This window comes from Narcine bancroftii, chromosome 2, assembly GCF_036971445.1.
Source record: "Narcine bancroftii isolate sNarBan1 chromosome 2, sNarBan1.hap1, whole genome shotgun sequence".
Taxonomy (NCBI): Eukaryota; Metazoa; Chordata; class Chondrichthyes; order Torpediniformes; family Narcinidae; genus Narcine; species Narcine bancroftii.
The window spans coordinates 300,282,326-300,310,198 of record NC_091470.1 but is presented as its reverse complement, the minus strand read 5'-3'; the positions used below and the strand labels follow the sequence as shown (position 1 = coordinate 300,310,198).

The 27,873-nt window shown below is 37.9% G+C and overlaps 1 protein-coding gene across 6 annotated transcripts in view; it reads right to left on the bottom strand.

Annotated features, from left to right (window-relative positions):
• atp6v1h (ATPase H+ transporting V1 subunit H) overlaps positions 1-27,873 on the bottom strand; it is a 91,633-nt gene that overhangs the window by 57,503 nt on the left and 6,257 nt on the right. For all 6 annotated transcript variants that reach the window (XM_069921494.1, XM_069921499.1, XM_069921497.1 and 3 more), the window contains 4 exons: positions 20,205-20,304; positions 14,892-14,981; positions 10,512-10,625; positions 1,164-1,268 (listed from right to left, as the gene is read on the bottom strand). In XM_069921494.1, the coding sequence (XP_069777595.1) occupies positions 1,164-1,268; positions 10,512-10,625; positions 14,892-14,981; positions 20,205-20,304 (409 nt within the window). The remainder of the gene's footprint in view (positions 1-1,163; positions 1,269-10,511; positions 10,626-14,891; positions 14,982-20,204; positions 20,305-27,873) is intronic.

Genomic DNA, 27,873 nt, shown 5'->3' with positions numbered 1-27,873 from the left:
CCTATTAATTTGCTGAATAAGATCCATTAGTGATTGCATTTAATTTCCTCACATGACACAATCACTTTATTCAGTATTGATGGAATGTTTGTAATATGCTTTATTATAAAGAAGGATACAAGATATTTAAATGTTCTTCTATTGCCTTTCTTCCAAAAATAAATTCCCTCACCTCATTCTCTCAATCAGCAATGTTCACTTTCATCTCTTTTTTACAAACAAATTTTTGTTATCTATTTTTATATCCCACACTCCTTTTCCTTCAGTTTATTTTCACTTTGGTTGGCTTTTTTGTCCTTGTTTGCTGTATTCTAAATGTATCCTAATCTTTTAGTCTAACTTCTGCCTCTTTTTTTTCCATTTTCTTTCCATTTTATACCCTCTAACTTTCTTGGTTAGCTTATCTCTCTCCTTTAAGAATATCTTCATTACTGGGATACAATTTTACTGAGCTTCCCATTTTATTGTATTGAATTTTTTTAACTGAATTGTTTACTACATGTACTGAGATATAGTAAGAATTTTGTATTTTGTGCTATCGACACAAATCAACCCATACTCAAGTATAGTAGGTTGAACAACAATAAGGGCAGAATAGAGTGTTGCAGTTAATCAAAGATTGCAGGGAATAATGTTACAAAGGCAAAGTGCAGAACATAGAGAAAAGTACAGTGCAAGGGCATCATACAGTTCAACAGGAAATAAACTGTCCTTAAATCTGGAGGTTCATGCTTTTTCATCTCTTGTATCTTTATGCCCAAAGGAAATGGGCAACTCTTTCCCTGCTGTCATATTTGCTAATATATCAGCCAAGTCGACTTTAGCTTAATCCATTGTAATTTCATTTTGTTAACTAGTCTTGTTGACGTTAAACTAAATACAAAATTCTACCAGTCAGATTCTAGTCAGAACAGGATAAGCTTTATGAATATTAAAATAAGATCTCAAAACAGTCAAGCACATTCTACTTAATTAGCATTTGCAGTAGACCATTTAAGCTATTTCATTCAACAAATGCATCTGCACTCATTCAGTCCACTAACTTCAGTATCTTTAAGTTACCTGTATAATTATTACTTCAGACTTTTTGCTGCTAGTATCAAGGACAGTATCCTAAAATGGAGTTAAATTAACTGACCCAAGCAAAATGGATATAAACTAACCTGAGAACTCAATTGAGTTTTAATCCAATTGAAATAATAGTTCAGATCACTTCCTTCCATCAACTCACGACCCCAAGCAGCCAGCTTTGCTATAATTCTTGCTGCCTGTGGATATTAAAAGCAAAATGTTTCTAATTTTTTAATTAAAAATAGTTTTAAAAAATTGAACTGGACCACAAGAATGACAGTGTCAAAATTTCCACATTCAACAGATACATTAACTTTTACATTTATTCTAATGACTTACGGTCATTTTTATTCAGATAGGCTGATATAACCATTGTTGATAATTTCTTAGAACTACAGCAATACAAAAGCCTACTAAAAAAAACAAAGAAATCTGAATGCAGGCCTCAAGGAAAAAAAATATTCACAGATGAACATTTGATCACAAAGCAATTTTCACAAACATTTGCATTCGTTTCAAGAAAATGAGTGATCAAACATGATAAATACAATCATGTATAGAGATGTTCCCATTTTCTAATCAACCCTCTAAACTTATTTTGTTTGGCAACTTTTTAGGATATTCAGAAACAAGTTATCTCTATCTTTTAATACAAAAGGTCTACTGAACACATACTCCAAGCAACACAAGTAATGGTGCAGCACAGAAAGCTGGAGAAACTCAGCAGGTCACTTTCCATAAGAAAGTAAAAGGTTGTCATTTTGGGCCTAAGCACTCCTTTGCGAGTGGCAAAAATCAGTCAGATGCTTGAAATAAGAAGATGAGGGGGGAGATGGAGTGGGGGGGTGTGGCGGGTAACACATATGGGACGATAAGTGGAAGGGTGAAAGAGAACAAAGCTGAAGTGATCAGAGAGGACAGAGGGTTGAGAGTTTGTTGTTTCAGAATTTTGATGGTGGAGGAGTAGCAACTGTTCCCGAACCTTGTCATACAAATCTTGTGTCACCTATACTGTGCCTCTTTCCTGATGGCAGCAGTGAGAACAGAGCATGTCCTGGATGGTGTGGATCCTCAATGCTGCTCTCTGGTGGCAGCAGTTCAAGTAAATTTGCTCACTGTATTGGCTGTGGTGGTGAGAGTTCTACCTGTGATGAAGTGGGCTGTGTCCACTATCTTTTGCAGATCTTTCCGCTACCCCCATACCAAGGCATGATGAGCCTGTTCAAGTTTGTTGAGGTTTCTGATGCCATACCGAATCTCTGCAAACTCCTGATAAAGTGGAGGCACTCGTGTGCTTTCTTCTCAATGATACTCGTTTCTTGGGATCAGGAAAGGTTCTCCAATATAGTGACTCTCAGGAATTTAAATTTGCTCACCTTCACATATACCTCTGGTCTTCATAAAATCTACAATCAATTTTGGTGATATTGAGTGCGAGGTTGTTGTTAGTGCACCATTCAGCCAAGATTTCATTCTCTCTATTGTGTGCTGACTCATCGTCCCTTTTTAAACAACCCACTACCATGAGATCAGCAGCAAATTTGGGAATGATGTTATTGTCATACTGAGCCACACAGTCGTAGGTATAAAGCAAATAGAGCAGGGGACTAAGTGTAAAGGTTAAAACCTTGTTTTTTTTTAAACTCTTCGTTAATTTTGTGCCTCTCTCTTTAAGAGAGTTGTTTGTAGTGTTACCATAGTGACTATGATGTAATATGCCATAAAATCCGCCCAAACTAACGACTTCCTTCTTATTTGACAACATGTAGAGGAAGCGCGAAGACAAGAGATTTTTCTTTGAATATTCTGTGTTTCTCTTTAAATTTGTTTATCTATATCATTATGAATCTCTAAAGTTTGAGCTTCTTGATATGTTTTATCTCTATTACTATACAGTAAATACTTTGTTATTCATCATTATGAAAGTCTTAATGCAAACTTTGCAAAATGTTTATCCGTTTCATTAACAAATTAAAGCTACATAAAGCAACAGTCACAGAGTTGGATTAAAGAGATCAAAATTCAGAATATTGTTGCTCATGCTTTTGGAAGATGATACTTTGAAATTAGGATAGATTAGAATAAGGAAAGTGTCATCTACATTTTGATTCAAAGAAAAATTTAATTGTGAAGTTTGTTTGGAAGAAAGGCTCATTAGAACTTGTCTAAAAGAATTACAACTTAATTTAAAGCCAGGCATATATGCTACAATAATAGAATATTCCAAGAGCCTCTATGAAAACATGTCTGTGAATTGCACAGTTTGAAATTGAGCCAAGGTCGACCTTGAAGAGGCAAGAAAGATTGTGTGCATATACACAGAGACAATGCAGAGCAATTATCTTAAAGGGACCACACAAGATACAAATTGGTTTACAATTCCCAGGAAAAGCCAATATGCAGTGTGAAGAACCCAAGATGGATTAGAAGAAGTTTCATCAGGCTAAAGACCTCGAGCAAACAGCTCCTCTCAAAGAACTATTTGGTTGTGAGTTGAGCCAGCAAGATAAACTGACAATGCTTGGCAGGAGGTTGGAGCCAGCCACCAAAGAAGCGGTTTCAACTACCAAACAAGAAAAGGACTCTGTCAAGGCACTGCAGGCCTCATTAGCTGGCTTAAAGGTTAGTGGAACTGGAACAAATGAATGTATGTTGCAAAGTCAACTGGTGTTGTACCAAGTGAAATGCAGAAGATAGAGACTCAATCAGCAATATTGGAAAATTCAGACGTGAATCCTGATGATAGTATTTCCAAGGTTATGAGTGCAGGAAGATCTTCAAAGGTATCTCGAGCAAATACAGCTTCACGTGCTTCAAGCATATCAGCTATGCATGCAAAGACCCATGATGACTTGGCTACTGTCTGTGCACAACAACAGTGGATGGAGAAAAGATATGCTTTAGAGGAGAGGAAGGTTCAAATCAAGAATCATCAACTAAGGCAAGAAGATGAAATGAAGATTCAGCAATTGAAGCAAGAAGAGCAACTTAAAAGGTAATGCAGCCACAAAAATCAAATTTACACAAGCAAGGAGCCACGTGTCATTGCTCGTGCTCAAACCACAATGACCAATCCCATGGAAAGATGTAGCGACATTCAATCTCTCCAGAGTGCACAATACAAGGATTTCCCTGAAAGGAAGGTATTTCAAAAATAAATTCTACCAGACGAGTTGATCATACTCAACCACTGATGTCTCTTCATGTTGCTGGAGAACCAGCTGCAAGTCAAGGTTCTCCACCAATGCCATCACTTACAACCCAAGGATTCCCATCAATGCTATCACTTACAAGTCAAGGTCCTACACCTATGGGACCAGTTCAAGACTTGTTTTCTCCATTCACCTCAAGACAACAAGTCACAGCCCATGGTGGGCAAGACAATAGAATATCACATACCAAAACAAAATGAAATCTCTGCTATTTTTGCACAACAACAAGGTTCATATGGTTTACCTAAGAAGGAAATTCCAGTTTTTAAATGGAGATCCATTACAATATCTAACGTTCATGAAATCCTTTGAACATCACACTGAAAGTAATTCTAAAAATGCTAAAGATTGTCTGTATTATCTTGAGCAGTATACTGGATGACAGGTGAAGGAGTTAGTCAAAAGTTGCCAATATATGGATCCAGACCAAAGTTTTAAAAAGGCAAAAGAATTATTGTATCATCATTATGGCAATGAACATAAAATCATAAGGGCCCACAAACAAGATTCTTTCTTGGTCAGCAATAAAATCAGAGAACACATCAGCAAAACTTGTAATAAGCAACTCAGTTGTGATATATGCAGTTTAAAGCAACCCAAGTTACTGCATATTCAACAAAGTAAAGTTGAGAAGGAAGTCAAGCAATTAAAATCCAAGACTATAGACACAGTCAGAGAGGATGCTTTCAGCTTCGGTTCAGACAGTCTTACTGGGGCCAGTGACAAAGCCCTCTCAATAGTTCCTATGCAGGTTAAAGCTAAAAAGGTAAGCTTCATACTGAAGACCTATGCATTTCTTGATCTAGGAATTACAATCTTAATGGAAAAAGATCACAGATCTTGTTGAAGACCATGAATGATGAAAAGAACATTGAAACTAATATATTTTCAGGTTTACATATTGTTGGATTTAATAGCAATGAATTTGGCGATCTTCCAAGTGTATATACTCAGAAGACTATGCCTGTGAATAAGGAAATATTCGATATCAGAATAATATCAAACAGTGGGCTCATCTAAAAGATGTTTGCTTACCTAAGATTGATGCCAAGATTGAGATGTTAATTGGATTTTAGATGTACCAATGCTCTCGAACCTCTAGAAGTAATAAGGAGTCAAAATGATGGACCTTATGCTATGAGAACGTTGCTTGGATGGACAAATAACAGACCATTAGGAGGAAAAATGTAAATTGATCAAGAGACATTGAATGCGAATGTCAACAGAATTTCAGTTTGGAAATTTTATGATCTGTGGGAACAATAGTCTAAAATTGATTTTCCTGAATATCTCAAAGATATTCAAGAACCTTCAAAGAAGAATAAGCAGTTTCTGGATTTAGTTTCAAATTCTGTTAAACATGTTGATGGTCATTACTGTATAGCATTACCTCTGAAGAAAATGGAAACTTGTATGCCAGATAATAAAATAATTGCAGAACAGCGTATGCTGAATTTCAAGAGAAATTCTTCCTTTCATTTGGAATATACAAACGTCAAGTTGGATATGATAACCAAGGGTTACATAGAAAAGGCATCAGAGGATATCTTGGCACAGAAAGACGCTTTTAAAAAATAGTACTTACCTCATCAAGGAGTTATACATCCACAAAATAAGAAACTACGCATAGTATTTGATTGTGGAGCATCATCTCAAGGAGTTTCATTGAATTCTCAACTTCTACAAGGTGCAAACTTAACCAGTACTTTAATAGGTGTTTTGATAAGATTTTGTAGAGAACCTACTGTAATTGCTACAGATACTAAAGCGATGTTTCATCAAGTAAAAGTACCAACAGAAGATTGTATTTTCTATGTTATGGTGGGCTAATGGAGATTACAGTGAAGACATGATTGAATTCAGAATGACAGTTCATCTATTTGGAGCAACTTCATCACTGAATTGTACAGATTTTGTTCTCAGAAAATGTGCTGAAGATAATGAAGAGCAATTTAGTTCTCAAGCTATAAGCATCATCAGAAATAATTTCTATGTTGATGATTGTCTTACTTCAGTGGTTTCAGAAAAAGAAGCAATAGATCTTTATCATGAGTTAAAGGAGATTTGTAATAAAGGTTTCTTCCTTGTGAAATGGTTTAGCAACAGTCGAGATGTGTTGGCTGTTATTCCTGAGGCAGAAAGAGCAAAGGAGATAAAACATCTTGATTTGGATTGTGACCTTCAACCTGTCGAAATTCGATGTTTTCAAATTCCAAATTGTTTTGAAAAAACTGCCTTTAACAAGAAGAGATATTCTTTTGATTGTCAGCTCAATATATGATCCTTTGGGAATATTGGCACGGTAGTATTAATAGCCAAGAAAATTCTGCAAAAATTGTGCAGAAGAAAATTTGGTAGGGATGAAATTATACTAGATTTCATCACACAAGATTGGAACAATTAGATTGAGAGCCTTTAAATGTTAGAAAATTTTGAGTCAACAGATGTTTTAAACCAACAGATTTTGGAACTGCCACATTTGCTCAGTTACCCCACTTTGCTGACGCAAGCGAAGGTGGTTTTGGTACCGTCAGTTATTTAGAATGACAAAACAACCAAGAGCAAGTACATTGAGGATTTGTAATGGGAAAAGCCAGAGTGGCATCATTAAAGCCAGTCACCGTACTTCGAATGGAATTGCCATTATTATGGTGAGCAAAATGGATACTATTTTAAGAAGAGAATTACAGATGGAGTTAGCAGACTCTATGATTTGGACTGATAGTATATCAGTGCTTAAATACATCAATAACAAAACCACAAGGTTTCATACTTTTGTAACTAACAGTTAATGAAATCAAAAAGGTTTTGCATGCTAATCAATGGAGATATGTTAAAAAAAATCTGGAAGGGTTAAAAGAAATTTCACTGGAGGATCCTGAAATCCAAAACACTACTGTAAATACTATTCAAATATCTAATGAAAATGACCCAATCACTCACTTAATTTGCTATCACTCTTTATGGTTTTGTTTGAAAATGGCTATAGTATGGATTCTTAGGTTAAAAACTATGCTTTTAAATCGTATCAAGAAAGAGAATCTGAAGGCTCTAAAGAGCTGTTACCCAACAATTGATGTTGGTGAATGCTGAATTGGAGATAATTTGTTTTTGTCAGAAAAAGGCATTTGATAAAGAGATATCAAAATTGAAGTATCTGTATGTTACAAAAACAAGTTGTGTTTACAAGCTAAATCCTATTCTTGTAAATTATGTACTGAGAGTAAGTGGAAGAATGGAAAAAAGAAATAATGCCAGAAGTAAAACATCCAATTATATTAGCTAAGGCATTTTCTATTTCTAATTTGATTGTTCGACATATACATGAGAAAACAGGTCATGGTGGTTGTAATCATGTGTTACCAGAACTGCTTTCCTTGCATTTACTCTCCTTAAGTCAGACCACGTTATCTTTGGATACTGTCAGTAGACGATCATCAGGGGACTTTGGGGTTCGCAATGGTTCTTTCTTGTTCTGGTGGTCAAATCAGATGTAGAAGGCATTGAGGTCCTCTGGGAGTGAAGCTTTGTTGTCTCCTATTGCACTGGATTTGGGTTTGTAGTCGGCTATATCATTTATGCCCAGTCACAGCTTTCAAGTATCTTTCTTTGTTTCTATTCTCATCCGGAATCTCCATTTCACTCAGAAGATGGCTTTCTGTAGATTGTACCTGTTCCTTATGTTATATTCTTAGAGAAGATTGTTTATTGGCATAATTACTGTAGCTAAAATTAAAACACCAGGTCCTCAAAGATAATTTCTATGGCTTGTTTAAGACTCAAATTTGACATGTTCCGAGGGGAATGTGAGCATTTTTCATGTCCTCATGCAGTACATGGCATACAAGCAGATAAAACACAGTTTGCCAACAGATGAAAAATTAGAAGCTGCACGTGGAAAGCTATTGCCCTCAGTGTAGATCTGCAAACAATAAAATGACACCACTACATCAACATCAAACTTCAAAGAATTTTCCTGATCCTGCCTCTTTCACAACATTTGCACTCTTTTTAAAATATTTGATTTTAAATTTTTTCAAGTCATGCATGCATCCATATTCAAAATTCATTATACAATAATCATATATAAACCATGTTACATGTTGACTAAAACCCAAATCTAATCTACCCCACCCACCTCCTCTCACCAAGAAGAAAAGTAAAGTAAAAATCCCTTAAAGAAAAGTAAGAAAATGAAAGAAATATATTTGGAGCAATCATCCAAACTAGAGGGATCTAATTTTCCTGACTTTACCAGATCTAAGGGGCAACAGTGTGGGTTTCAAGAATATAGGAAGGTAACATAAAATTTACAACATTATTTTAAATCTATAATTATCACATTCCAAAGAAAAAAATTATCACTTTCTATTGTTATTATTACTTATTCCATATCTCTCCTTCTGTCCCCCCCCCACACCACACTCCCTTCAGAGACCTATTTCCCTTCCCTCAAAGATAGGACCAAGTACCAATGACACTTCCAAGAAAAAGATATGAAAACCCTCCATTTAGTGCAAAATAGATTAAACACCACTCCCCTCTATTATACAGGTAATGAGAAAACCCACTAACACGCATGTATAGATTCTGGAGGCTAACCTCCCAGGCAAAACAATTGCAGAAAATTTTACTCTCTTTTTTTCCACCAATGGATAAATATCAAACAAATACAAATGTACAGGAAAAAAAAGTATTATTATTCAAATTTTAAAAATCAGGTTCAAAGAAGTTCTCTCATTCTCTTTCAGTTTTCCTCAAAGTTAGTAACTTATTCACAAAGTTCTTTGCTACTTCAATGTCAGTAAATAAAACTTATTTTGTCCATTTGGCATCATAATTTTCAAATTGGCAGGTTGTCGCAACACAGATTTGTAACCATTTTTCCAAAGGGTGCTCTTCAGTGGATAAAACTCCCGTCTACGCATTAGTAACGCAGCATTATGACCGGATAAAAAAATAAATTTTCACCTTCAATTTCCAATGGTTTTCTTTCTCTCTCCTTGACCTTTTTTCACTGTAGCTCTTAATATTCTTTCACGATCCTCAAATTTCATGCATCTAATTAATATAGAGCAAGCTTTTTGATCGATTCCTGAACATCAAAAGGGGGATCTATAAGCCTTCTCAATTTCTATATTTGTTCCAACATTTTGAACTCCTAGGACTTCGGTAGCCATTCTTGAAAGATGCGGATGGGATTTTCCCCCTCCTCTCCCTCTTTGGGTCCCACTATTTTAATATTATTATGTCTACTAAAATTTTCTAAATAATTTATCTTTTCCCCTATTTTTGCATTTTCTGTAGCCCATATATTTAATTCTTTCTCCACATTAACCATTCTTTCCATTGTTTCATCCACCTTTTCTTCCACTTCCGTCCCTCTTTCATTTAAAACCCCAATTTTTGCCTCTAACCTGGTCACGAGTTTTAAAAGATGATCCAATTTTTTATTTGTGTTCTGATCTTTCAATAAGAGTACTTTCATTACATCTTCATTAGCATATTTTTCTTTAGCTTGTACTTCACTCACTGGTTTAACGTTGACCAGTTCATTCCCTTCCCCTGTACTTTGGTCGATCTCCGAGTTGCCATTTTGGGAGAGAATTCCTTCTTCTTATTTCTGCCAGTGCTCCTTCACGTCACACATGCTCAGTCTCCTCTTTTCCTCTCCAGTGTCTTTTGGCTCCAACGCCGAAGACGATCCACCATTCCTCCCAGACGTTGGGCTGTCTGCATAGGGGGGGCAGGATGAGCTACAACCCCCGGCTTCTTCCTGTAAGTAGGCTCTTTTCTGTTGAAAAACTCCACCACACTGGGAGCTAAGTCACCGACAATTGTTGATTCTTCTTTGACATCTTTACTATAAAGGTAAATTCTTACTTTTTTTTTCTGTTTGAGTTATCATAATTTTTTTTTCCTTTATTTCATATATGGTTAATTAGCCAGGAGCTTCAGGAGGCCACCTCCTCCCTCCTCTACATCACATGACATCTGATATCCCCCAATATTTTCACAATCATTCAAGCAAAAGTCTCCTTAGCTTGTTGAATATTTAAATAATTTAAGTGGGCAACCCAAGATCATGCAAAGCTTTCACCTGACACATCTTCCTGCAGTGGAGATAGAGCTTAATCTATGCAAATTCATAACATCAATTACCAAGTTCTCAAACCCATCCTTTAGGAGCAATTTTTCCTCATAGCCATGGTATAATATTTTACTCACCATATGAACAGTAAATAGATCCTGTCGATTTAACATTGGTAAGAAGTAGGACCAGGCAGTGTTCTTAGTTTTTTTTGCATAATCAAAAAAAATGTTGACTCGTTGATGATTTTCCTGTTTAAAATGAACATATCAATGCCATGAAGCACTTGTTTATAAAGCTAAGTAGAAAACATTTTATATTTTCCATAATTTTCTTTAAATTGATGACAGAAAAAAATACATTTAATACAGCTGAAAAAGTTAGCCTTGCACTAATTATAATTTGAAAAACATATACAGTATATTTTCGAAGTCCACCACACAAGCTGAATCTCTCATATGCCACAAATATCTACCAACAGTGCATGTTCAGTACAATCTTAGAGGTATTGTTTTCAATATAAGGTTATTCATATGAAATGAATTTGAAAGTAATGTGTTATGGTAATTATATAGTTTATTACTCTGTGAGAAATTGTAAATTATGAATTTCAATTGGTAAAATTGCAGTTTAAAATAAAATCCAAAATGACAGCATAGCAGGAGGGAAAAGAAGCATATGTATCAACCAGAAATGGAGTGAGAATACAAGGCTAGTAGGCTTAACGGAATTTACTTTAATGTAAGGAGATGAGCCGAGAGCCTAGAATTATTGCGGTAATCACGAATTATGGTTGAGGGAAGGGCAAGAATAGGAGCTCAATGTTCCTGGATATAGTATTTACAGGCATGATGGATAGTTTTCAAAAGGGGAGGAAGTGTTGCGTGAGGAAATACATTATAGCTATCGTCAGAGATGAAGGAATTGACAAATGAAGCTATATGGCATAATCACAAAGTGATTGCCCCTTATAAATAAAAATAATTCTACAAAAGAAAGGAGCAATCACTTTGATGGGATTATACCACAATGCTCCAAATTTTCAGCAGGGATTGAAAGGAAATGATTGAATAAACAGCAATTTAATGTTAAAGTTAAGGTTGTACTAATTGGTGATTTTAACTTTGCCATTACTAACTGGAATTGCCTTAGTGCAAGGATCCTAGATCGGATGTGATTCATCACAGCAATATATAAATGACAATTAAATAAGTACATTGATTGGAAAAGTTGAGAGTGATTATGGGTCAAATGGAGGCAAATAGGACAAGCTTATTAGACAACTTAATTAACATGGGAGAGATGGGCTGGGGCTATTTAAAAAAATAATGAATTTGTTAAATGCATCCAGGAAGTGATTTTAAAATAAATATGCCAAGAGCCCTTCTAGGGAGAAAGTGTCTATGGAGAACACCTTGCCAACAGTAACCACAATTAGGTAAGTTTTAAAGTAACCATGCAATTTTGGGCCTAGTTTTAAGGTCTTAAATTGGGGTAGAGTTGGCTTTAATACCAGGACCAGCAAAAGAGATTGGGATCAGCTGTTGAAGGAAAAGACAAAGACGTTTAAAAGTGAAAAAATACAAGTTCAGAGTCAGCATGTCCCTGTAAGGTACCATTATGGTACAATTAGCAAACCTTGGTTAACAAAAGGAAAAAGAATGAAGCATGTGTCAAGTACAGGAAATTGTTATCTAGTCTTTCAAAGTTGTAGGATATACAAATTCTAAACAGTTAGGAAGGCAAAAAGGTGACAAGAAGTGCCCCGAGCCAACAAATTTAAAGAGAATTCCAAAAATCAAATATATTAGAAGCAAGAGGGAAAGAGTAGTTCCCACCAGGCTGCAAAAGGGAAGTCCTCATGTAGAGTCAGGTGCTCTCTTTGGTATTCCAGAATGAGGATGGGGAGGATGAGTGTGGAGAAATATTTGCTGATAGTCGGAAAGAAGAAGTGTGTATCCACTTTCATATATTAAACTCTTAACCATATAACCATTTACGGAGCGGAAACAGGCCATGTTGGGCTTTCGAGTCCACACCGGTTCATTGATTTATAGAAAAATATCAACTGGGAAGTTCATTTTAATGGCCACAAGAAGGCATTAAGTATTTGGGGATAAAAATAGCTAAAGATTTACATAATTTATACAAACTTAATTATTTCCGTTTGCTCCAAAAGATTGAGGAGGACCTTGATAACACTAATGGGCAGAGTTAACTGTGTCAGAATGAAGGTGATGTCAAGGATCCAGTATTAAAAATATTTCCTCAGGATTCTTCTGAATTCTGTGACTATCTCCATCAAAATCAAAAACAAAGTTATTAAAATACAAAATAACAAGATTAAGCTAATGGAAGAATTTTGGCTGAGGAAGTCAATGCCATTCGCCTGGTAGCAATTTAGATAGGGAATTTGGTCCTTGGAGTGCATTCAATAAGACAGTGACCTATCCAGTGCTTTGTTCACATTCTACCTCAATTTTCATTTGGCTCCCTGAAGATCTTTCCATTTGACCACTGAATATACTCAAGAAATTTCAACCATTTGCAACACTGCATCAGAAGGTTTTTCATTGGTCACAAACACCAAACTATTTATCCATTGCTTTGATTGGAGGTCTCCATCTACAGTCTCAAAGCATTTACACTGCCCTCACAGGCTGTTTATGTCTCAATAAAATTCTGAGTAGATGCCAATCTTACTCTCTCATGGGGCAAAAAAAATAAAAAAAATCCTCATGCCAGAAATCAATCTAAGTAAATTTTAGCTGCACTGATTCCAAGAGAAGTTTATCTTTCAGGTGTAGACAGTTTTTTTAATGCCTCTAAAATCAAAAAAAAGATGAGTTTTATGCTGGTATGTACACTGAACATTGGGGCAAAGCAATTCAGACTCCTTTGATGTTGGACTGCAGGAGTAGAAGGTAAAATTACAAATGTTAAACAGAAGACCTTTATGAAATTGTTAGGAGGGAAATGTATATAAACTCTCCTAGAGTAGACACAGTATTTACAAATCTACTGGACAGGAATTTAAAATGACAAACGACTGTTCTCGCTTTGTAAGGAGTGTGATGACAAGTTCAAATTTATCTTCAGAGAACAGACAAGGCAGCAACCTTCAATGGAATAGAGTGACAAAAGCTGAAAGTACAAAGTACATCATATAAAGGGCATGGGAAGCAACTAGAAACAGGGACAGAATGTCCAAGAGTATTCCTCCATTTCAATGTTGGACAAGGTCTTTACTTTCCCTATATAATAAATAATTTAATGTGAGCTTTCTGACACCATTAATCTCAAATTATATTTGGGCCAGGAGAAAGATTGAGTTTAGCCAGTTATTTAGAAAATGATAAAGATGAGCAGAAATTGTGATGAATTTTATCGTCTTCTAGTTTTAATCACTTTTCCATACTGATAGCAAATAGTATTGAAAGGCTAAAATTGGTCATTTTCAAATCAAAAGATTTTTTTTTTAAAGTGATTGTTACTGATTATATAAAGTCCTAATTTAGAGAAAACAAAGCAATGAGTAGATGATTTCTTCAAGCCTTGAAAACAGGCAAGAAAGAGCTAATCATACACTAGATACAAATAGTGAACAGTAAAAAGCCACCAAAAACAAGACATAGCAGCATCTTACACTGGTAAAATAAATCAAAGATGAATATATAAAGTAGTTGAGTTAAAGAAAATCAATACATAATGATAGTGAATGACCAGGAATCATTTCAGAAATAATCTTCTGGGATATGGATAAGTAGGCAGTTAAAATGCTTTGATGCTCCATATGATGGAGTCACCCACTAATCATGCACGAACCAGGTGTTGTAAAAATAGATTTTTAGAAATATTTGAATAAATGTTAATTTCTTAAAACAGGTTTGGTAACAATAATTGAATGCTGCAAGCTCAGGCCAGAAGGAAAGAATACTTTTCCAGAGTCTCTTTCATATGCTAGGAAATATAATTTAAGAGTTCAGGCATTTATTCTGAATAAACTACCCAACAATGCTCATGAGTTAAAGGCAAAGATCTTAAATCAAATCAATTATAGTTATTTCTAAACTGGTTTCAACAATTTTACTAATGTTTTTAAAATTTTAGATTTTATAATGTTTTTAATTTTTTTTTAATTTTAAGTTTAGACATACAGCAACGTGACAGGCTCTTCTGGCCGATAAGCCCGTGCCACCCAAATATCCCAATTGAAGGATTGTGAAGGATGGGAGGAAACTGGAGCACCAGAAAGAAACCCACGCAGATATGGGAAGAACATACAAACTCTTTACAGACAGCACCGGATTCAAACTCAGGTCACTGGCACTGTAATAGCATTGCACTAACCGCTACACTAGCCGAGCCACCCCCAAATGTTTTTTTTCACATTCAAAATGAATTCTCATTACTTACATTACAAAGTCAAATTCTTGACTTTAAGAGTGCCTCAGAAACTAATTCATGGCTTAAGATACCCACTATTTACACATTTCTATTTGTAATTATATACATACCTGCAGCATGTCATCAATTAGTGTCAGAATGTACTGCACGGTTTGCTCCTTGGAAATGTGGGTCATTAAATTCAAAAAGGTTTTTGCACACTAAAAATTAAACAGAACTTTAAAAGTATAAAGTACAAAATAGTTTCAAAAGTAAAATTGAAGACGCATATTTGAAAATACACAACACACAAAAAAGACAGCATTCTACCCAAAATACTAGTCCCCATGACTTCAATAGGCAGTGTTATCTGTCAACTCAATTCTACTCAGATTGTTTTTCCCTCAATATTGGGATATGGAGATTGAAATCTACTGAAGAAACAAAATCGAATAAGTTTGTCTCATATCAAAGAATAACAAATGAAAATTTGAAATTCAAAATGACTATGAACATGTAGAATCAACGTTAACATTTAATTACACCAAGGTAACAGATAAAATTCAAAATATGCATATTTGCATCATTCGACTTTATACAAAACAGATGGGATTTTACTCATTATGCCAGTCACTCTTCATCAATTTTCTTCCCCATTGAATGTGTTGCTAAAAATGAAATATTCAATTTGGGCAAAAAGACAAGGAACAAGGGAGATTTTCCAGCAAGGAAGCCACCCAGAAGTTTTCTGAAACATTTAATATTAGCATCTTAAGTTTATCGTTAATAACATTCAACTTCAACAGGAAATATTATACACTGTAATTTTTTTATATTGGCTATTATGAACTCACTTACAATAATTGTAGTTGAGAGTTCAAAGCTCTTCATTTTAACACCTCTAATTTCAGTCTCATCATCTGACTTCTGCTGCTCGACCCTAACCAAATATTTCTTCTTTGTTGCTGAACTTTTGAAGTCACAAAGTTGTCTCTAACTTGGTCTGAAATTTCCCTCATGCTCTCAGTTCAGAAACAGCTTCAAACTCTCATCACACTCCAGATATTATTAGGCCAACATAATCAATTCTATTACTAATGTTAAAAATTCAGTAGGTCATGCACTGCAAAGATATATAACCAACTTTTCAGACCTGAGCCCTTTGTCAAGGTATCAGCAAAAAGCAGACAGGCATCTAAACAAAAAAAAATAGGGGTAGGAGGGAAGAAAGGGTGTGGCAGGTCCTTAGGGCAACTGCCATGAGGCCATAGGAGACATAATTGGAGGACAGAAGAGAAAAGCTGAGAATTAATCAGGGTAGCTCTGTGAATGCAAAACAAAATGAAACATGGATTAGGAAAAAGAGATAGGGGATAAGGAGATGGAGTAGAGAAGACATTAGGATAGGGAGCAAGAGAGATGGGGTGGGCGGTTAAAGGAAACTGGAAGTCATCTACTTGGAGGGTGTCCAGTTAGAATATGAGGTGGTGTTACTCCAATTTACAGGTGGTCTCAGTTAGGTAGTGCATGAGACCATGAATAAACATGTCAGGGAATGGGAGGAGAATTAAAATGGGTTCCCACTGGGAGATCTCCACTATTACAGTGGACAGAGCAAAGTTGCTCAATGAAACGATCTCCCAACCTGCATGCAATCTCCCTGATGTAGAGGAAGCCACCACAGAGTATCAGATGCAGTAAGGACCCCTGCAAATTGCTTCACTTGAAGTGATGCTTGGGGCACCAGATGGTGGTGGTGAGGAACAAGGTAATGGGCACATGTAGCATATCCTGTGGTACCAAGGGAGCGATAAAGGGAAGGAATGAGTGGATGACGGAGTCATGGAGGGAGTGGTTCCTGCAGAAGGCAGAGAGAGGAAGAGATGGGAAGATGTATATGATGGTGGGATCACACTGTAGGGAATGGAAATTACAAGGGTGGATACGTTGGATGCAGAGGCTGGTGGGGTGGTAGGGAAGGAGAAGGGGAATTTTGTTCTTGTAGCATTTGGGGAAGGAAGGGGACACAGCTGTTGGCCTTTGCTCCACTGCCTACCCCTTTTTTCTTCTTCCCCAACCTTATTATTCAGGCACCTGGCTGCTTTTTGCTCCTACTTTGACAAAGGGTTCAGACCAAAAATGTTAGTTATACAGTGCTCTCTATAATATTTGAGACAAAGACATGCTTTTCCTCTATTTGCCCCTGTACTCCACAGTTTTAAATTTGTAATCAAACAATTCACATGTAATTAAAGTGCACACTCCAGATTTTATTCGGCTATTTGTATATATTTTGGTTTGATCATGTAGAAATCACAGTATTTAATTTTATACATAATCTCCTTATTTCAGGGCATCATAATGTTTGGGATATTTGGCGTCTCAGCTGGTCAAGATAACTCAAGATATATTTAATTGCTTCATTGGTTCAGGTTTAAGAGAGCTATGATTGCTTCAAAGTTTTTGATCACCTTTGGAGTCAGTTCTTGCCATTTTTCAACATAAGGACCAGAGTTGTGCCAATGAAGTCAAATAAGCCATTATGAGGCTGGAAAACAGGAATAAAACAATATGAGACATCACCCACACTTTGATCACCAAAGTCAACAATTTGGATCATTATTAAGACAGAGTGTATTGGTGAGCTCAGTAACTGCAATGGGACTGGTATTCCAAGGAAGACCTCCACTGCTCACAACAGATGAATTCTTACGATAATGAAAAAAAATCCTCAAATGTTTGTCTGACAGATCGGAAACACTATTCAGGAGGCAAGTGTGAATATGTCAATGACTACGGTCCACAGAAGATCTCATGAAAAGAAATACAAAGGCTACTCTGCAAGATACAAACCATACCAAGGTGATACGCTTTGGATTTTGGGCAGTTCCTTTACACCTCCACACTTCCCTCTTGCCATCACTAATACAGGTTAATGTTGGTTTCATCTATCCACAAAACCTTTTTTCCAGAATTCTAGTCTCTTTTAAATACTTTTTGGCAAACTGTAATCTGGCCCTTTCTGTGGCTAACTTGTGGTTTACATCTTGCAGTGTAGCCTCTATTACTTTTCATGAGTCTTCTACAGATAGTAGTCACTGACATATCCACACCTGCCTCTTGGAGAGTGGTTCTGACCTGTGGACTTGTGTTTAGGGATTTTGCTTCATTATGACAAGAAATCCTCTGACATCAGCAATACTGGAGGTATTCACCAGTCCTTTCGAGATTACTGAGCTAACCAGTACACTACTTAAATGATGCTCAAAACAGCTGATTTTGTTAATCCTAAGGTTTGGGTGATGTCTCATCATTTTATTCTTGTTTTTCAGCCTCATAATGGCTCCTTTGACTTTCATTGGCACAACTCTGGTCCTCGAGTTGTAAAATGACAACTACAGACTCCAAAGGTGATCAAAAGTTTAGAAGCAAGCCTAGTTCTCTTCTACTTCCACCAACAAAAAAACCACCTGTGAAGCTAAATGTCCCAAACATTATGATGCCCTGAAATTAGATGACTATATACAATATAAAAAGTATTGAAATTTCTACATGGTCAAACCAAAATGTATATAAATAACCTCAAATAAAACCTGGAATGTGCACTTTAATTACACGTGAATTGTTTGATTATAAATTTAAAACTGTGGAGCTCAGATGCAAAGAAAGGATAGAGAGTGCTTTTGTCCCAAACATTATGGAAGGCACTATATAACTTTGCCTCCTTTTGACGCTACAGAACCTGCTGAATTTCTCCAATGCTTTTGCATATTTACTACAATCACAGCATCTGCAGACTTTCTTGTTTCATTCTATGTCTAATGTGATGTCTTCAATTGAATATTTGAAATCTATGAACCATTTCCACATTGATATGCCGTACTTGCAAAGTATCCGTGGATACTTGGATCATTCTGCATTTGGAAACAAAAGCTTTGTTACTATTGAAAGCCTTTCCAAAGCTCCAAGCTTTACAATGTTAATATCCATTCTATATGCAATTAAAATCATCTCATTTCAGCATCCTGTGCTTCATCTTTTGACTCTTATCTTATCTGTGAAGGAATGATACAGCATAGTCTAGAAATTTAATTGAATCCAGTTCTACCATGCACTATATCCAAGAGTAAAAGATAAATGGGGTTAACTGACTTGGATGACAGTTAATTCAAGAACTTGAATCTCCATGCAATATGCCCTATCCTGTGACACTTAAGAGAACCTGGCTATCTTTCATAGGCATTCTGATGTCAGGTTACTCCATTAATATAAAGGACAAGGTCTTCTTGTTTTTGTAACCACATAACTGCACCCTTCCCTCTCCCCACTCCCCATCACCTTTCTGCACCATATGATCTACTAGTCTCCTGCCAAAAGCACACAGTATTCAGATAACCATACAACTACAGGTACACAATCCTTTATCCGGAACCTTTGGGAGACACTGTGTTCCGAATTTCGGATTTTTCCAGATTTCGGAAAGCCAGATTTAAGCCCACCCGAATAATGCTGCCGCATCCACCCCATCCCCCTCCAGTCACGCTCCCTGTCTCCCAACCTCCCCTCACTCTCTTGACTCGCGTGACCAGTCTCTCCCCCTCGCCCGCCTCACGCTGCCGGTCTCTCCCCCTCGCCCGCCCAACTCGCGCTGCCGGTCTCTCTCCCCACTTGCCGGATTTTGGAGCTTTCCGGATTTTAGATGTCCAGATAAAGGATTGTGCACTTGTATTACCACATCTGTGGACATGTTCCCAGTTTGCAGATTAAAATACTGCATTAAATAAAATTCTTTTGCATTTTTTAAACTATATTGCCATTCTAGCAGCTAATGCTCATTTTCTTTCCTATAGCATGACAAGCACATAGAATATTTTCATGTTAATTTTCTTATATGCCTGTCCATACACTAAGCAATACCACCATAATCAATCCAAAAATCACAGCATTCCATCTGCCCTATTTCTACAGGCATTACCTTCCACAGAACCATCTGCATCTTCCTCTTACAATATGGCAACACCACATGCCCCCAAGAACACTTCCACTCATTCAAAATCCCTCCCATCATCACTGTTCTAATTAAAGACCCATTATTAACTTCATATTTGATTACTTCTAGTCTCTCAATAGCAACATCCCATCCTCGTTGCTGATTTAAGGTCTGTGAGCTTTTTAATGACACCTATCAAGGCAAACAACGGAATCAAAATAATACAGGCAAAAACTGCCAATAAAACATACTTTATTGAAGGCAATCAACTTGGAACCAACAGCGGTGGCTAGTCACTAACATGCCTGAAAAGATGTACATCTTTTTTCATTTTTATTTCAATACAGAATTGAAAATAAAAAGATATCCTATCTATCAACAGGTACTTTTCCCACCTTGCTGTTTTGAATTACAATGATGAACAGAAAATAAATGCACACATTCCAGATTTTACCTGGTGGCCCTCATTATCCAATATTTGCTGTTTATCTTCTGAACGGGCAGCTTCAAACTTTTTAATAAACTCACAATCTTCACTGGAAATCATCTGGCCCCTAAGAAGATCATAATAATTAGATACATTTGAAATATAAATGACGATAATGAAAGGATAAATAGAACTCAAAACTTTTCAAATGTGATTGATCATTTAGATTGACTGAGAAAGCAAATGATAAAGACCAACACAGGTTGATGTAAAAATTTACATTTTGTGGTCAGGTGGGGAGAGGGCAAGGAAGAAAATATAAAATTTTCATTTCAATAAAAACTGACATTTCTCTGCATAAATTAACAAATTTAGCATTATTGTGAAAACCTAGAAATCATACAGTCAAAATGCTTCATGATAGATCTTGAACCATATTGGTAAAAACTATCTATTGTAGTAGACTAATGAGAAATTCCCAAAAAACAAGCTTGGTTCGAGATAGACCACTTTCCTTTCCATTCAATACTAGAAAAGAAACTACGACAAACAATATTTGTTGATTTAGATTTTAAAATTAGGTACTTGAGGGTTTTTAATTTTCAAATTTAACAGCCATATTTTTGAAATTTTTTTAATTGTTGTGTTAATTACTATTCTGGCTAAGCTCATGGGCTTGACGGCCTAGTGTAAACATTGATTCAATTTTTTTTAAATGTTTCTGCCATCACAAAGGTTTTCCACCACCAGGGAATCATCTGTCATGCACACAAAACATCAAGTGGTCAAGGAGGTGTTCTGTCCTAACAAACTACTAAAACCGGTGCTTTGTTTTAAATTTATGCTTTGCAAGATTGTCAGTGCTGCTATATTGTATGATGGAGAAGAACATTTCCTATCTAAACTTGATTAATAAAACCCTTCCAAGTTACACAAGACATTTTGCAGTTTGAAGGAACAAAATTAGAAGAATATATGCACAGTTCACAACCTACACTGAGGGCCAATTTGTAAGTTACAAAGCAGAAATGCATCATATTTTTCTTTTACGTAACAAGGGCATTAAGGAGGCAGTATGTAACCCACTTTTGAATGCTTATGCAGATAATATCTGTGTGTGGTTGAAATGCAAACCAAGTTCAAGTTTTAACCAGTTGAGAGAGAATTGGAACTTATTGGACCAGATTGTGCTAGCTTGGCTCTTCCACATACTGAACTCAGCTGAACTCACTGACCCTTGACAAGCCAGAAACAACATCTGATAAAGACAATGGATGTTAATAATGAAGAGACTACCTCTAGAATGCCTGACCTCTTTTGATAATTGACAAATGGGGAGGTCAATTTCAGTCAAAAATAGTTGACATTGATTTTAATAGCTTTAAATATCTTTCTTTTTCAATTTTTTATTGGTTTTAACATATGCAAAATACATAGGAACATATGGCAATAATAATAAATTAATATCAAGTTACAAGCATCAAATATCAATGAACAACGTACATATGAACCCATGTTATTTCATGGAAAAAAGAAAAAGAGAAAAAAATTTCCTAAACTAAGAATCAAACCCCACCTTATAAAGGTTGCTGGCCAAGTTAAGGAGTCCATCACTAATAAAAATAACTATGGGGTCGGGAAAAAAAGATAATTAAACTACAAATTTTGAAAGTAATTAAGAAAAAAACCCCAAGGAAAAGGCAAGTTAAAATCCATTGCAGTAGAAGAACCTAATTTTTTTCTAGAGACAGACATGCATCACATCCAACAACCATTGAGTACGAGTGGGAGGGACAGCATCTTTCCATCTTAGCAAAATGGCCCTTCTAGCAATGAGGGAAGGGATTGTGTAAAAGTCAATATTAAATCCATTGGCCCACTCACTCCAAAAATAGCAATGAAAGGGCTAGTAATTAAATATATTAGTTACAATAATAGCTACATATTTAAAAGCTAATATAGGTACACAATCCTTTATCTGGAATCCTTGGGGGACAGTGTGTCCAGAATTTCGAATTTTTCCAGATTTCAGAAAGCCAGATTGCACTGTCGTCTCCTCCCCCCCACTCTCCCCGAGTCACGCTGCCGGTCTACCCCAACCACCACCGGCCCGACTTGCGCTGCCAGTCTCCCCCCACCCCCCGCCGGCCCGACTCGTGCTGCCGGTCTCTCCCCCCACCGTCGGCCCGGCTCACGCTGCCAGTCTCACCCCCTCACCAGCTCGCGCTGCCGGTCTTCCCCCTCTCGACTCGTGCTGCCGGTCTCTCTGCCTGGCCCACCTGACTCGCGCTGCCGGTCTCTCTCCCCACTTGCCAGATTTTGGAGCTTTCCGGATTTTAGATGTCCGGATAAAGGATTGTGTACTGTAAAAGTATTACCATTAATAAAGTTGAAAGTTACAACTAATTAAAATGTTAAACGAAAGCAAAATCACTTCAAAAAAATTTCCGTCTCGCTGATCCTAAATGTTAACTATATATATTGGCCTTAACAAATGCTGACCAAGCAGCTGAGAATCCCGATTTTTTTTTTTTATTAGATTTCCTTCAGCTGTACATTTTTGCTTTTCAATTAACTTCCTTCTCTACTTCCAAATCTTTGCTCAACAATCCCTATTAAAATTAGCAAGTAGTCATTCTACAGAAATTCTGAGCTGGTACTGAATGCACAAGGCAAATTCCATTCCATGAGTTGACAACAGAGCTTTTCAAATACATCAGTAGTTCCAAACTTGGGCATGTACTATACTGTGAAATCCAATTTTTCAATGTTTACAAGGATAAGTACTGATGGGCTGTTGTACTTTGTTTCAATCCTTCAAATTTCTCACCTTTTGTAGTTGCTTTGTTTCCAATGGACAGCATATACATTCCACCAACTACTCCAAGGAATGCTATGCCCCAAAACTCGAAGCAAGAATTGAAAGGATACCAAATAAATAAAGGAAAGTAATTGCACTCAAGCAACATGTTGCACTGCCATTCATCATCCACACATTTCATTTTTGTCTTACATTTTGATGTATTTTTATTTCAGTGCATTTCTCTTCAGCATTAGACAATTTCCCAACATGATATCCATTTTATGCTTTTCTGACAAATACCGTTAAGTGACCAGATCATTTCAATTTCATATAATTGTTGCTTTAGGCAGCTACCTGTAAATGATTTTAAACTACAAAGTGGGTTATGATCAATGTCAACTAAGCTTCACAAGTTTCACAGGCATCAAATTTTATGCAACAGTTAAAACATTCAAAGTTCAGCTGAACATCAGTCCAAAAAAGGTTTGTGTATTACTAATTAATCTAAACCAACAGCAACAAGAATAAAACAATTTACAGGTCTAAAATTTTTTTAATCCTCACGGTTGCTAAGATACAAAATCCTTCAGGAACTTGAAATACTACTAGTAATTACCTTTTCTCAATCTGCAAAATTGTCCATACCACCCCCTCCATACTTATTATTGTGTATAATTTGAATCATCCTTGCACACACTGATTTGCTTCAACGCATCATCGTGCTAATAATACCAGATTCCACCTTGGCTCTTCCAATTATTATGCTGAGATCCCAGTGAGGAAAGATTCATCGTCAGGAGTTGAAACACTGACAATCCATTCAAAAGCAAAGCACAAAAATTCATGCTCAGGTAGATCATGGTACAACAAAGAATTTATCACCATCAATTATAAAATAGTTCAACAGAAAGGATCAAACATAAAAATAGGAAATCATTAAAAAATGAAAATGCCAGAAGCATCAGGCAGCATTTCAGAAAAGACATCTATCATTTCAGATCGAGGACATTTGGTCAAAGGTCAAAGATGGTGCCGAAATGAATGTTCCAAATGTTTTTCCGGTTTTGTTTCAGATTTTCAGCCACTGCAGCTTTTTTTTTAATTAGAAAAGTGTAATATTAGATATTGATATTGTTGTGGCGGCCTGCCATGGCAGCAATCCAGCCACCACTACAGGCGGCGAGAGTAACCAAAGGCCAGCAGCCCACATAGCTGCATTGGCCCCAACAAGCGAACCACTGGGTGAAAGGCAAGGGCAGCTTAAAGGCCAGTGACCCCAAAATGGCGCTGGTCTTGCTGCACAGCCGACACACAGGGTCAGCACATGGGAAGAAGGGCATTCTTATGCAAGAAAGTACATGCACGCAGGAAACCTGCTTTTGTAATGCATGTTGTGATGTAAGCCAAGGGGGGGCCATGGCGGGAACAGTGAAAGTTTAAACTCAGAACTTAATCTGACTACACTTCTTTCGAGTAGCACAAGGCTACAATTGCTGACCCTGACAGTTTACACGGCATCTAAACCCAGCTAATAGGCAACAGTCAACACGGTCACTCTCGAGCTGCCGACATTCTGGACAAATCAACCACACATGAGGTTTGACCAGGCTGAGGCACAGTTCCAGATCCGACAGATCACAGCAGAATCCACCTGGTATGACGAGGTGAGCATCCTGGACCAGGACACAGCAAGCCAGGTGGCCAACTTCATCCAGGAGCCCCCATCATAAGGTGCGTACACTTGTCTTCAAGGACTTGCTGATCAAGACCTTCGGGCTCTCATGACATAAGAGTGACATGTCTGCTCCACTTGGATGGGCTGGGGACAGGTCCCCGTCAGCCCTCATGAAAGAGATGCTAGCCCTCCTGGGCAAATATGTTTGAGCAGACATACCTGGAGCAACTGCCCAAGGACATTCAACTGCTTCTGGCTGATGCAGATTTCAGCATTCCCCAGAACGTCACAGCATGAGCTGACATTCTGTGGACACAAAAGAGAGAGTGGTCTGCATCCATGAGGCTCGTCACTAAACCCTGCAGCCAGACTCATGCATTGCCACCGAGAGAACTGCAGTTCCCCAGAGGTGGTGATCCAAATGACCAGTGGTGTTTCTACCACCAGAGATGGCTACAACGGCTGGCCAGCAAGACAGTCTCCTGTGTGCTTAGCACCACCAGTCCAGATAAAGCTTCCTCATGGGCAGAGGTCAGAGTCCTGTCCCCGTCAGGACTGGACACCAGGAACAGGCAGTCAGGTCCCATGCTGAGGGTTGCCAACTACAGCACAATTTGGGCCTACGGTACCAGCAAGCCCCAAATGAAGTTGGGAGGCAGCTTCTTCTTGTGGGTGTTCACGTTGGCCGCAGTAGAACAGTCACTCCTCAGGGCAGATTTCCTACATGTCCACAGCCTGCTAGTGGACCTCAAGGGAAGGAGATTGGTTCATGTCAAGACTTTTCAAACCTTCCCCCTCAAAGACGCCAGGCTCCCAGCACTCCACCTGGACTCTGTACAGAGATTGGACAACAGGTACGCCAGGGTCTGGCAGAAGTTTCCTGCAGTGCTCACCCACCACCACCCCCCCCCCCCAAATTCATCATAGTGACCCAGGGCTCACCGCTTCACTCAAGTGCAAGACGTCTTCCACCGGAGAAGCTCTAGCTGATGAAGGAGGAATAGGGGCTGGAGATCATGCGACGACTACCGTCGGTTCAACGAGGCCACAACACCAGATCGGTACCCCGTGCCGCACATTCAGAACTTAACGGCTAACCTGCACTGGACAAGGATCTTTTCCAAAGTGGATCTTGTGCTGGAATATCATCAGATTCCGGTTCACCCAGATGATAACCCCCAAGACCGTCATCATCACCCTATTCGGTATCTTTGAATTCCCCCAAATTCCGTTTGGGCTAACGAATGCCGCACAGACATTCCAGCAACTCATGGATGCAGTGGGCCTAGACCTAGACGGCACCTTCGTGTATTGGACGACATCCTGGTGGTGAGCAGAAATCAAAAGGAGCATATGGCGCACTCCACAACCTCTACACCCGACTGAGCGAGTTCAGCCTGACGATCAACCCAGCCAAATGTCAGTTCATATTTGGAAGCCATCAACTTCCTGGGCCACAGGACAACCAGGGAAGGAGCCACATTGCTACCCAGCAAAGTGGAGGCCATCTGAAAATTCCCCAGACCCAACACTTCCAAGGGACTACAGGAGTTTGTGGGGATGATCAATTTCTATCAAAGATTCATCTTCTCAGCTGCTCAGATCATGCAGCCTTTGCTCACCCAGATGGCAGACAAAGCGATAAACATCACCTGGAACGAGGAGTCAGCAGAAGCCTTCGTGAAGACCAAGGAAGCCCTGACAGACGTCGCTCTCCTGGCACATCCCAGGTCAGAAGCTGCAATGGCCTTGACAGTGGATGTCTCAGGAACGGCAATTGGCAGGGTTCTGGAGCACCTGATCAAAGGAAGTTGGCAGCCAATATCAGCAAATATCAGCTTCCTCCAGGACTAAAGTACAGTGCTTTCGACAGAGAGGTACTGGCACCATACTTAGCCATCCGCCACTTCAGGTACTTCCTAGAGGACAGGTCCATCATGGCTTTCACGGATTACAAGCCCCTGATTTTTGCCTTGGTTAAGATCTCGGACCTCTGGTCAGCCTGCCAGCAACAGAGTACACCACAGATGTAAGGCACAATCCAAGCAAAGTATCCACGCTCCATCAAGGAGAGTGGACTTCGTGACACTGGCAGAGACACAGCACAAAGATGAGGAGATGCCCCAATACAGGATTGTCACATCGGGACTGCAGCTCCAGGATATCCCAGTTGGCACACCATTCTCCTGTGTGACATGGTCACCGGTCAGGTCAGACCAATTGTCCCAGGGCCTTGGAGACAACAGGTTTTCGACTCCATCCGTCCACTTTTGTTATAGGTGTTGCGACATCAGCCAAGAGAGGCCACGGCAGGAACAGTGCAAGTATAAAAGTTGGGCCTGAGCCCTAATAAAACTCAGATCTTAACCTGACTACACTACGTGTATGTGCCTTCTTTCGAGTAGCGTGAGGCTACATTGTATTTATTCAAACCGTACTTTTCAAAAATGGAATAAAACCAAAGACAGCATAGATGGAGTTCAAATAGTTTCTTGGAGATGAGCTTCAAAAAGAAAACCACACAAGTTCTAATGTTATGTTCGCTAAAGGCCAAATCTACATTTCATGCATGATGTTAATGATGAATTAAGTTAGCAACCTGCAAAATAACCAGATTTTTTGGTAACAGGCAAAATGATATTCAGATCCTCTTTCCATTAGCTCCAAGTTGTTGAAAATGTCACTCTGCATGAATTGTCCTGCATTGTTCAGAGGGCCCAACACCACCAGCTTCCTCCAGTTACAATGCATCTCAGACTTCCAAATTTTTAATTCTTTCCATAGCCTCCAAGTAATTATCTCCATTTACACATACTTAAAATTTTAACAATTCTTGCATTCTCCTCCCTCTCCATACCATTTCTTGCCTAGCCTTCAGAGGCCTCAGTCTTATTCTCTGCAAACTTTTTTGAACTACTTGGGTTTAATTTTTTTTAAATAATTTTGAGATCAAGATTTTATCAATTTTTACATTTTATGATCTTGGGTTACTGATAACTTATTGGTAGAGTAGATAAATCAGTTGAAGAAACAGCAAGAGAAAGAGATTTGAAGAATTATAGCTTGAGGAGCCAGGTACAGAAAGTGAACAAGGAATGCAAATGGTAACATTAAATTGCACTCAGGGAGGTCAAGTTGCTTTCTCATTGAACAAGAAAATGGAGATCAACTTGGTGATAAACTAAGTGAAGAAATAATTTTTGACTTTATCCTCTTTA